This window comes from Astyanax mexicanus, chromosome 23, assembly GCF_023375975.1.
Source record: "Astyanax mexicanus isolate ESR-SI-001 chromosome 23, AstMex3_surface, whole genome shotgun sequence".
Lineage (NCBI taxonomy): Eukaryota > Metazoa > Chordata > Actinopteri > Characiformes > Acestrorhamphidae > Astyanax > Astyanax mexicanus.
The window spans coordinates 6,578,831-6,591,814 of NC_064430.1; the positions used below are offsets into that span (position 1 = coordinate 6,578,831).

The following is a 12,984-nucleotide window of genomic DNA, read 5'->3' on the forward strand; positions in this document are numbered from 1 at the left end:
AGTAATTAACTCTTGACGAGTTCAGCACAGCTGTTAACTGAAAGCCTGAATTCCAGGTGACTCTACCTCATAAAGCTGACTGAGAAAATCCAGCCAAGATGTGCAAAACTGTCTAATCTAAGCAAGAGGGGCTACTTTGAAGAATTTACAATATAAAACATAATTTCATATTTTTTCTTTATAGTTTGGATGATTTTAGTAGTAATCTACAAAAACTAAAAGTGTGCAGTCTAGGCAAGAGACACGCCAATGTTTTACCTGTTTTATTGCAGTATATCTCTACAGGAACTACATTGACAAGCTAATATATACAGTATATGTGCATTTGCACATCTGTGTCAGCAATGGGTGTAAATTAAAGTAGCTATTGCTCTCAGTGGGTAAATATAATGATAATGTTTCGGTATAATAAAGGTACCCAGTGACGTCACATGATCACTATGTCCACTGTTCACTGTTCACTCTGTGGCCTGCTGACCAATACAGAGCTGAGTCTGAGAAGCTCCGCCCCCCTCCATACAACACACCTAATAAATAGCTCAGCAGCTCCAGATCTGAGAGACACACAGCACAGTGTGAGAAAGAGAGAGAGAGAGAGAGAGAAAGAGAAAGAGAGAGAGAGAGGTAAAGAAAGGTAAAGAGAGAGAGTGTGTGTTGCTGTTTAAAGGCATGTTTTCCAATAAGACTGAGGGACCCCGCAGAGGAAGATCATTCGACTCCATTAATAAATACTATGAGGAGAAACAGATCAATAATGAGGTCAGTGCACTCTCACTTATTCATCTTTCTTTTATATTTGTCTTTCTTTGTGTAACGTGTCTCTTCTTCTAAGTCTTTTCTACTCTTCTTTCCCTTTTTCACGTTCTTCTTGTATTTCTTAAACATCATCCCCTATTTCTTCCTCCACTTTCCCTCTTCTTCTTTTGCTGCCTCTTCAACTTTTTTTCGTTTATCTTCTTTCCTTCTTTTTATTTTTATTTTCTTTTCTTTCTTTTTCTTTGTCTTCTTTTTCATATTTAATCAACTTTTTAACTTCTACTTAATCATTTTCATCCTTTTTTTCACTGCTTTCACTTCTTTTCTTTTTTTCTTCTTTTTCTACCCTCCTCTTCTTTATTATTTTCTGCCCCTTCTTCTCCTTCCTCCTTTGATTTCTTCTTCATTTTCCTTGTCTTTCTTTCTTCCTGTTTTCTTCTTTGTTATCTTTATTCCTTTATTCCTTCATACCATTTATTCTATCTGTTTTTCCTCTTTTCTTCTTTTATTCCCTCATATTCTTCATTTTCTTCTTCTTATAATTATTATGTTATAGTATAATAAAATATGGTCCTTTGCTTTATTTGAATATTTATATGTGCGTTATTCATATATTCTTTATGTTCATCTTGTATTTCATCATCACCTTTTTCTTCCTTCTCTTTCTCTCTTCTTCTTTTGATAACTCATCAACTTATTTCTTTCCTCATTTGTCCTTCTTTGTTTAGTCTTCCTTCCTTCTTTCTTTTCTTTATCCTCTTTTTCAGCTTACTTTAAACATCCTATATTTAACTTCTACTTAATCATTGTCTTGTATTGCTTCCTTCTTTATCTTAATTTTTACCTAATCAAAATCTTCTACTTTTTCTTCTTCTTCTTCTCTCCTCTTCCTCTTTATTTAACTTTTTTATCTTCCTTCTTCCTTTTATTACTTCTTCACCTCTCTTCTCCTTCCTTTATTCTCCCTTCTTCTTTATAAGCTTTGTTTCATTTTTACTTTATTTTTTCTGTTTTTCCTTTTCCCTTTATTTACTTATAATAATCATGCTATGGTGTAATAAAATATGGTCCTGTGCTTTATTTGAATATTTATATGAATATTAATACTGGTCCTGTGATTACTGTACATTCATCACTCTCAGCAGTTATAATCACTACATTATATCAGTGTTTATCTAGACAGACTTAATAACTGAGCTTCTATAGCTGCTGTCCGGCACAGGGTGCTGAACTGACCAGAAACCAGAACTCTTTACACCAAAATACTGACGTTCCTTTTCAATATCCTCACTCATTCTTCTACTTCTTCTTCTTCTTCTTCTTCTTCTTCTTCTTCTTCTTCTTCTTCTTCTTCATCTTGCAATACTGTCTTAGTTGATAGGACTCTATTAGTCTGGTTCTGTCCAGTTGATACTGACCATGTGTAAGCAACCTGACCCACTGCCGATAACTATATAATATTGTGTCTTGGTTATACGTTGTGTATTGTGTATATGTTGTGTATTGTGTATATGTTGTGTATTGTGTATATGTTGTGTGTTGTGTATATGTTGTGTATTGTGTATATGCTCTGCCTCATTCTGCACATGATAAATGTTGTGTTTTTTTATTTAAAGCTAAATAAATCTACATTTAACAACATTGAGGAGAACCAAGGAAGAATCCTCTCCTCTAAAAGAGAACATGCAGCGATTATCTTCTCTCTGAAGAATGAAGTCGGGAACCTCGTAAAAGCTTTAAAACTGTTTCAGGTATAAACTGTTTTAATTTTAGTATTCAGTGTGATGTTACCAGTGAATATTCGTTTTCAATACTTGTATATTATTTTAAGTATAATGTCTTGTAATGTTTTATTTTTAACATTGCTCTGATTTATGTCTTAAATTTATTTCTTATTTTCCAATTTTATTAATTTTAATTCTATTATAAATGTTATATTTTTCACTTTCATTTATAATTTCTTATAACTTTCTTTTAAACTTATTCTACAGTCTTAATATTTCTGTAATTCACTTTGAATTGCCTCTGTGTATGAAATGTGCTATACAATTAAACTTGCCTTCTTCTTCTACATGTTTTATTTCATCCGAATCCCTTTGTTTTTCATGTTCTTTTTCACTGTTCTTTCCATTTAGCTTTTTCTTATTTACCTTATTTCTTTTTGTTGTTTCCTATGAATCTTCATATTATTGTTAATCTTTCGTTTCTTTATCTTCTTATTCTACTTCTTACAATTTATCATGTTATGGTGTAATAAAATGGAGTCCTGTACTTTATTATATATTATATGAATATTAATACTGGTCCTGCACTTACTGTATTCTCACTTTACTCTACAAACTGCCCCGTCACTCACCCATCACTCACAGCAGTTGTAATTACTACATCACATCAGTGTCCATGTGGTGTATGGAGTGGTGTATCTACATCATCTTACAGATGTCCCTCATGTACATTTCAAGAAAAATCATCTGCAAAATAAAAATGTTGAACATTCCAACAGTAGTTTAAAATGATAGAAAATGTGCTACTTTTTTTTTCTTCAGCAGGAGAACCAGGTGAAGCTGCTGCATATCGAGTCTCGTAAGTCGAGGAGGAGTAACTCGGAGCTGGAGGTGTTGGTGGACTGCGACAGCGAGCGAGACACTCTGAAGGAGATCATCCAGCTGCTGAAGAAACAGACCAACACCGTCACCATGGACCCACCAGAGAGACCCCTACCTGATCCAGATACAGGTACAATCCCCCCCTCCAACATCCAGCATTTCAGTTATTTATTCATTCATTTATTCAGCTAAGTTTTGAGCTTGCTTTAGTTTCAAAACAGATATGCACAAGGTGCATTCCGATGCTCATTGCTATCTTACACCCCGCAAACTCTATTGTTGCAATAGCAATGGTGTGTTTGTGTGAATATATTTACGCTGATGTGCATGGTGATCTGGATATAAGGTGTGTTTAAGTACATTTCTGGTGTATTGCTATCTTGGCAATGGAAAACACAGGTGCTCCACTGACTGAATACAACCTAGACAGACATTAACAGTCAGATGTTTATTGCTATCTTGGCAGTGAGTTCTCAAAAGCCTACTCCCTAACATGCATTGAAACAATTACTTGATTACATGTGTATTTTTGTCCAGTCTTTATACTTTATGGACTTTAAATATATTGCATTACGCACCTCAAATAACCTGTATTAATGCTGAATGCTTAATGCTAAATGGTAAAAAAAGAGCTTCTGTATGATGTTTGCAGATTTTCCAGAAGAACCCTGGTTCCCCAGAAAGATCTCAGATCTGGATAAGTGTGCTAACCGGGTTCTGATGTACGGTTCTGCTCTTGATGCGGATCATCCTGTGAGTGCTCTCTCTTTAATTGCACATTTATTTATTAACACTTTTACATTTATTATTAAAGCATTGTTGTTTTATTGCCTATATCACTATGTAATATTTTTTTTATGATATGACTTTTCTAAAAAAAAATTTTTTTTAAGTTGAATTATCATTATTATAAAGAATACATCATTATTCTTACATTTCTTTAGTCTTTATATTGTTAAATGAGGCGTAGACTGCCATTCAAATATAATTTCAATGTTTCCATGATGTCAGTATTAATCTTGCTAATTAATCTTTCTAATAACGTTGTAATGAAAACATGATGAAACATTTTTTCATTAACGTTATAAGCTAACCTTCCTGGAAATCTATTTTAAATATTGCTAAACATTTTTAATGTCCTCTGTTAGCTGGGCTAATTCAAATTATACTGTGTTTTTTAATGTATATAAATGTATATATCTGAGAAACACCAGTCTGGCGCCAAGTGGTCCAGCGCCGCCACTATGATAAGGAGATTGCTGGTTCGAATCCCAGTCATGCAGCTTGCCATCGGCTGCCAGAGCCCCGAGAGAGCACACTTGGCCTTACTCTTGCACAAGGCATCTGTGAGCTGATGTATTAGAACCGAGTCGCTGCGCTTTCCTCCGAGTGTTAGCGCTGTGATTCTACTCGCCAATGCTGCATCAGCAGCAGTTCAAAAAGAGGCGGAGTCTGACTTTACATGTATCGGAGGAGGCGTGTGCTAGTCTTCACCCTCCTGGTGTTGAGGCATCAGTAATGATAGGGGGGATATACAGCTGAGTAGCGTCTGAATTGATGGGAAAATTGGCCTAGCTAAATTGGGGAGATAAAACGAAGAACATTTTTGATAAATATAAAAAAAGAAATACAAGCTAAATATAACAAAGGTTCTGTTTTGTATTTGTTTTTTCTTTTTCTCAGGGATTTAAAGACAACGTGTACCGAAAGAGGCGGAAATATTTTGCTGACCTTGCAATGAATTACAAACAGTAAGTCTCACCAATTTCCAAAAACTGGTAACTTTACAGGTGATCGGACCAATAGAAATACTCCAAAATTGAATGAAATATTTGTTTTCCGTTAAAAATAGGACGTTTTTTGTTTATACAGTATATAATTTCATGTCTTTCTCTCAGTGGGGAGGCGATCCCGCGGGTGGAGTTTACGGAGGAGGAGGTGAGGACGTGGGGGGTGGTGTTTAGGGAGCTGAATAAGTTGTACCCCTCCCACGCCTGCAGAGAATACCTGCTGAACCTCCCCCTGCTCTCCCAGCACTGCGGCTACAGAGAGGACAATATCCCCCAGCTGGAGGACGTCTCTCGCTTCCTCAGGGGTGAGACTGAACCCTCAGATTAATCAAATTACTGTAAATTCTACACTGTAAAACCCAATAAATTCACTAAACTCTAGACGTTTGCTGTAACCAATTACCTAATAAATGTTAAGTTCATGTCATATAATTAAAGTACAGTTATCTTTACACATATAATTTATATATCAGTGGTGTGCAGTGAGGCCCTTCTAACCCTTCAGAGAAGGGGTGACAATAGGTGCATGTAAATCAATACATAATATTTAATCAGAAAATCTATATTATAGTTATTGTGAACTATAAGCATTTCTTTTATAAATAAACTAAAATAAAAAAACAGCAACTAATTCAAAGCATTAGTCTGCGTTTTTCAGTTGCTACAGGACTCTTATCTGACTGACAAGCTTTTTTAAATGGCTTCTGCCCCCGTGTGTCTGTGTGGACCCTTCTCCTGATTTTGAGAAGGGTGTAGTAATGAGTATATTAGCAATAAAGTCGCAGGACAATCTAACCAATCAGATTCATGGTTTTCACTTTGGGGGCGCGGCCATGGCTGCCTAAACCCTTCTCGGCACTGTGATGAAAGGACTATGCGTTGCTTAGTGTAAAACAAGGGAGCATGCTGGATTAGTTTAATAGTTAGCGAACTAAAATGGAATTGCAACGGTAAATGAGACAAATATTGTGTCACATCATATTAAATAGCCTTTTTAAAAGGTGCCCTTCAATTTGAAACTGATTTACAATAATAGGCCGTCTGACTGGTGACTTTTTGTGTGTACTTAATGTTTTGGCTGACCTGGCATCTTGTAGGCATACAAATGAGTGATATTGGTTGGCCGGCTGTACTTGTAGGAAAAGTAAGCATTGATTTTGTGGTTTGTAGCTGCTGTATTTTAAGGCTGTTAATGTGCATTAAGCTCATATAACTAAGTCGAGACAGAGAATATGTAGTTCTAATATAAATCTATGTGTAAGTTGGCAGGTGGAGGGTGGTGGGGGGGGGGGGTTGCAGAAGGGGTACCCACTATATTAACTGCACGCCACTGGTATATACATATATATTTTAATTTAAGATTTTTCTGAACTTATATATTTTATTTTCAAAATCATTTTTCTCAAGTACTGTATACTACATTGTTTTACATAATTATTATTATTTCCACTGACTTAACCAGAACACAAAATATATGATAGTATATTATTTTGGGTTACATCAATTGCTTTGTATAATAATTCTACTTTGAAGGTGATAGTCAGGTGAATAAAATATGTAGATTTGTTTTTAGTCTTCTCTGTGAGTTCATTCAAGTTTTTCATGTGTGGATTCATATTAGAGCGAACAGGTTTCACCATCCGTCCTGTGGCTGGATACCTGTCCCCGCGGGATTTCCTGGCTGGACTGGCCTTCAGGGTTTTCCACTGTACTCAGTATGTTCGTCACAGTTCAGCTCCACTCTACACTCCAGAGCCGTGAGTACTCTGTACTACCGTCCCATACCAGTGCTAAAGCATAGCAGCCTCTCTCTATCACCATCTGCTGTTTTACACTGTGATTTTCATGTTCTATTTCCATACACATATCACAGACATCCCACCTCTCCCTCAACCTCAAGTCATCCAAACTATAAAGAAAAACATATGGAATTACAGTCTTTAACAAACAAAAAGTGTTAAACAAACCAGAATATGTTTTATATTTTAAATTCTTCAAAGTAGCCCCTCTTGCTTAGATTAGACAGTTTTGCACATCTTGTCTGGATTTTCTCAGTCAGCCTTATGAGGTAGAGTCACCTGAAATTCAGGCTTTCAGTTAACAGCTGTGCTGAACTCGTCAAGAGTTAATTACTTGAATTTCTTGCCTCTTAATAAAGTGTTTGAGAGCATCAGTTGTAAAGTAAAGTTGTGAAGAGGTAGAGTTACAGGTATACAGCGAATGGCTCTATTTGAGTAATGTTCTAATTCATATTATGAGAAGCAAAAACTACTTAACTAGGTGAAGATAAAAATACATTAAAACAAAATTAAGGTCTTCTTAAGTGCAGTCACCACAAAGACCATCAAAACCACTGTAATGGTGAAACTGGCACTCATCAGGACCATCCCAGGAAAGGAAGATCAAAAGTTTCCTCAGAGTTACCAGCCTCAGAAACTGCAAATTAACAGCTTAGATAAGATCACCTAAATGCTTCTTCACAGAGTATTTTGGTTTGTTTAACACTTTTAAGTCACTACATGATTCCTTATGTGTTCCTTTATAGTCTGTAGGACATCAGCATACATTTACAATATAGGAAAAGATGGTATGGCCAAACATTTGACTGGTACTGTATATGATTATGGTTAAGGTCTCTTTGAAGCGCTTCAGGACTACAGTCTTTATAATAATAATAGAATTTATTTGTATAGCGCTTTTCAAAATTCTCAAAGACACTTTACTTTACATACTAAAAAGGCACAAAATAAAAGGTAAACTTATAACAACAATAATAAGGGACACAGTCATTAAATTATACATTAAACATACAAATAAGAATATGGGTGGTTTTATCAAAGACAATTGGAAAAAAATAATAATAAAAAAAGAAAAATAGTTTCTACAAGTTTCTACATTACATTGCATTATAGGTCTTAATCAGCTATTACTATTGTAAGTCGCTTTGGACAAAAGTGTCTGCCAAATGTAATGTAATGCAATGTAAAAGTTTCTACAATATATTACATTATAGGCCTTATTTAGCTATATTTGTCCATATAGCATATCCATCACTGTTTATACAGGTACAGTTTGTATCACAGTATTTGTTATGTTGTTATTATGTTTCAGGGACACGTGTCATGAGCTGCTGGGTCACGTGCCGCTGCTGGCGGAGCCGAGCTTCGCTCAGTTCTCTCAGGAATTAGGTCTGGCTTCTCTTGGGGCTTCTGATGACGCTGTGCAGAAACTGGCTACTGTAGGTACACTCTCATTACAGTGATGCTCAACACCTTGCTCACTAACCTTATTATTGTGCTATTTTCTGAATGTTTGTCCTGCGGTTAGTGCTGTGAATTCTGACATAATACAATAATAATACATATTACAGCCTTAACAGCTGTAAAACTAATATATAAAACTCATGGTGCTTAATGTGTCTTAATGTCATTGATGTATACCTGTGACTGAGAGTGTTTTAATGTGTAGATAGATGGCCAATCTTCATTAATTGCACATTGCACCAGTAAGAGCAGAGTATGAAGGTTCAATTAGCAGGGTAAGAGCACAGTTTTGCTCAAAATGTTGCAATGCACACAACTTTATGGGTGACATACCAGAGTTCAAAAGAGGACAAATTGTTGGTGCACGTCTTGCTGCCGCATCTGTGACCAAGACAGCAAGTCTTTGTGATGTATCAAGAGCCACGGTATCCAGGGTAATGTCAGCATACCACCAAGAAGGACCAACCACATCCAACAGGATTAACTGTGGACGCTGTAAGAGGGAGCTGTCTGAAAGGGATGTTCGGGTGCTAACATGTCCCAGAACTGTCCGTCAGGACAATAAATTATTGTGGTCTAAAACCAGGTGTTTCAGTTTCATTGTCCAACCCCTGTATGTATGCAGGTATATATGTAATATGCAGTTTTCCCCTATTTGTATGTTTGCAGTGCTATTTTTTCACGGTGGAGTTCGGCCTGTGTAAGCAGGAGGGTAAACTCAGAGCGTACGGAGCTGGTCTGCTCTCCTCCATCAGCGAACTTCAGGTAAAATAACATTTTAAATGCAGTTTAATACTCTTAATTGCTCTTAAAGGTAAGAAGGTAAGAAAGGTGACAACCAAATTAGATTCTGCCTATTAGTCACTATAAAATTAGGCATGATAAATGTAACTGAAAAATACAGTTGGGAATAGTTTTGAGGTAAGACAAGACACGACAAGACAAGATACACCCCACATTGGAATTTGGAAGAGACCACTTAAAAATTATACGTTTCTTTGATTTTACCAAATTGAAAACCTCTGGAATATAATGAAGAGGAAGATTGATGACCACAAGCCATCAAACCAAACTTAACTGCTTGAATTTTTGCACCAGGAGTAAAGGCGTAAAGTTATTCAAAAGCAGTGTGTAAGACTGGTGGAGGAGAACATGATGCCAAGATGCATGAAAACTGTGATTAAAAACCACCAGGGTTATTCCACCAAATATTGATTTCTCTTAAAAAATTGTAATTATGAACTTGTTTTCTTTGCATTATTTGAGGTCTGAAAGCTTTGCATTTTGTAAGCCATTTCTCATTTTCTGCAAATAAATGCTCTGAATTACAATATTTTTATTTGGAATTTGGGAGAAATGTTGTACATAGTTTATAGAATAAAACAGCCATGTTCATTTTAATCAAACATAAACCTATACATAGTAAAATCAGGGAAGCTGATCCAGAAACTGAAGTGGTCTCTTAATGTTTTCCAAAGCTGTATGCTACGCTAAGACCAGCAGCATTGCTAGACCTATCTTCTATCCTAAAATGTCAATGTTGCACCAATAAGAATATTGCACTGAAATGTTTTATATATTTAAAGTCTGTATATAATATATAATATATGTGTATGTATACATTAGAAATGCATAGCTAGAATATGTTATATACAGTGTGCATTTAGTGTTTTCTCAGAGTAAACTTACTTTTCCATTCCAGCATGCTCTTTCCGGCAATGCCAAAATTCTCCCATTTGAGCCGAAAGTCACCTGCAAGCAGGAGTGTCTGATCACCACCTTTCAGGATGTCTACTTCATGTCTGAGAGCTTCGAGGAGGCCAAAATTAGAATGAGGTAAATATTGATTTATTTAAAAGGTATTTAAAAGCTTATCTCACTCACTCACTTATGTTTAGCATTATGCTAACATTCTCCACCATCCAACAGAAGCTGCTACTAGTACTTAGAACAGTTTTTGGTGTTTCACATCATTTGTATATGTAAAAAAAGAGCATTGTATGTACAGTATGTACTAATAACTATTTCTGGACAGGTTCATATCAATGTATTACTTTTTAAAAGCTTCGTAAATAAGAAAAGCAGCATGTGGATGAATTGGCACTATTTACTCAATTCTTCTTCAAGTAGTTTTTGGCGTGAATCATAAAGCGTATGAAATAATTTCATGCACATTTTAGAACTTTTATCAATGATTTATTGTTGATCAAATCTCATGGCACAAAACTATATATAGTTAACATTTATTGAAATATGAAAAGATAGCAATGACTACTTTTTGTGGCTGATACACTGTCCAACTAATGATTGGGATAAATTTCATTATTTTCATTTGAAGACCATATTATTCCTCTTACATAAAAAAATTGCTACAGTATAATAGCACGAGAATGCAATTAAATCCAATTGAATAGCATTTAAGGTTTCATTGTTAATAATATTCAGAATTTGAAATTGCTAAATTATCACCAAGATAAGGTGAGTTCAGCAAATATGATTAAGGCCGTTTTCATATATATTTTTTATATTGTTTAATGGTAAAATAATCTTGACAGGCATAATATATACTAAATAATCGATAAAATAATCAGTAATAATAAAAAAAAAATCAGTAAATTTTGCATTTTATTTGGAAATAAAGGAACCAGAGTCTGGAGGAAGAGTGGAGAGACACACAGTCCAAACTGCTTGAGGTCTAGTGTGAAGTTTCCACCAATCAGTGATGGTTTGGAGAGACATGTCATCTGCTGGTGTTGATCCACTGTGTTTTATTATCAAGTCTAAAGTCAGTGAAGTTTTGTTTTCCCACAAAATCTTCCGCTAACAACATTTTTGGAAATGTGGATTTCATTTTCCAGCAGGACTTGGCACACTGCCCACACTGCCAAAAGTACCAATTGGTCTTATATAATATTCTAATTTTCTGAGAAACTGATTTTTGGGCTTTCATTGGATGTAAGCCATAATTGATCATCAACAATAAAAGAAATAAAGGCTTAAAACAGATCACTCTGTGTGTAATATATCTATATAATATATGAGTTTCACATTTTGAACTGAATTACTGAAATAAATTAACTTTTAAATGATATTTAAATCTCTTTTTATTCACAGGGAGTTTGCTAAAACGATCCGGCGCCCGTTCACCGTGCGTTATAACCCGTACACACAGAGCGTGAGTGTGCTGAAGGATATGCCCAGCATCAACAGCGTGGTGGAGGAGCTCCGTCACGAGCTGGACATCGTAGGAGACGCCCTGCACCGGCTAAACAAACACCTGGGCGTCTGAGAGCCGGGCACAAACACCGCCCGCAACCAGGACTGCAGTCTGATACAACCTGCCATAACTACAATTAACACCATTAACCATTTCCTGCATTTTCTGCTGTATGTAAATACTCTAATCATATACCTGTTCAATACTGTTCTGTGCTGTTTAATAGCAGGTTAAATGGCATGATTTTAAAGTACCAGCCAGATAATATAATAATAATAATCAACAGCCGATATTTTACACAGATAAATTATTTTCTGATGAATAAATAATATGTCAATCATGATCATCTTGCCTTTTTATTTGTTATTGCTTTATGGGAAGCTGCTAATAATCCACAAAACAATAAACCACAGTTTATTACATAGGTTTTTGTGGCATATGGCTAATGCTAACTGCTAATAAAAACTAGAAAACTCATTTAAAACATCCATAGATCCTTTAGACCCGAATTATGTTCCATAATTTCTGTTTGGAGTGCACACAAAAGAAGACTCTAATAGTCTAATGACAAATGTGTAAAAAAAAAAAAAATATATATATATATATATATATATATATATATATATATATATATATAAATATAAAATAATTTCTTTTTTTTTTATGTCCATTGCATCGGATGCCTATGTTTAACATATTTATTTTAGATTTACTATTGATTTTTACATGCAATTATTAACAATCAGCTCTTACTTTGCCTCATTGGCTCTAGTGCCCTAATATCTGACTTGCTGTTTTTTCTGAAGCAGTGGGCGGGGCTACGCTATTGTAATTTTTTTTTAAATGGCTGGCTAATGTTCTATTCTGATGGACAATAGGCTTTAATTAGCGTTTTGTGCAACAAAACATTAAAAAGAAAACACATGCTGTCCATTGTAATGAATTAGGGGTCTGAAAGGGTTAAAGCAGGTTAGTAAGGTTACTTTATGATTTGGAGAGACATGTCATCTGCTGGTGTTGATCCACTGTGTTTTATTATCAAGTCTAAAGTCAGTCCAGATTTGTTTTCCCAGTAAATCTTACATCACTTCATGCTTCCCTCTGCTGCTGACAACAACTTTTATGAAGATGCGGATTTCATTTTCCAGCAGGACTTGACAAAAGTAGCAATTGGTCTTATTTAATAATTTCTAATTTTCTGAGACACTGATTTTTGGGATTTCATTGGCTGTAAACCATAATCATCATCAACAATAAAAGAAATAAGCAGTACAAAAAAACGATCACTCTGTGCGTATATAATACATATATATATATATAATATAGTAATATATAAAGTAACTTTTCAATGA

General features: G+C 35.1%; 1 protein-coding gene across 1 annotated transcript; it reads left to right on the forward strand.

The window, feature by feature from the left end:
• Positions 1 to 598: 598 nt before the first annotated feature.
• Positions 599 to 11,930, forward strand: tph1b (tryptophan hydroxylase 1b). Its single transcript, XM_022667098.2, has 11 exons — positions 599 to 759; positions 2,373 to 2,507; positions 3,306 to 3,492; positions 4,015 to 4,115; positions 5,046 to 5,113; positions 5,261 to 5,457; positions 6,774 to 6,909; positions 8,264 to 8,390; positions 9,085 to 9,180; positions 10,118 to 10,251; positions 11,530 to 11,930. The coding sequence occupies exons 1-11, from the start codon at positions 670 to 672 to the stop codon at positions 11,702 to 11,704; spliced, it is 1,446 nt and encodes a 481-aa protein (XP_022522819.2). The 5' UTR covers positions 599 to 669; the 3' UTR covers positions 11,705 to 11,930.
• Positions 11,931 to 12,984: the final 1,054 nt, after the last annotated feature.

Excerpts from the sequence above, each read along its gene's own strand:
- tph1b (XM_022667098.2), top strand. The coding sequence starts at position 670 with ATGTTTTCCAATAAGACTGAGGGACCCCGCAGAGGAAGATCATTCGAC. Across the intron at positions 2,508-3,305 it reads AAGCTTTAAAACTGTTTCAG|GAGAACCAGGTGAAGCTGCT; the intron begins GTATAAACTGTT and ends TTTCTTCAGCAG. Across the intron at positions 10,252-11,529 it reads GAGGCCAAAATTAGAATGAG|GGAGTTTGCTAAAACGATCC; the intron begins GTAAATATTGAT and ends TTTTATTCACAG.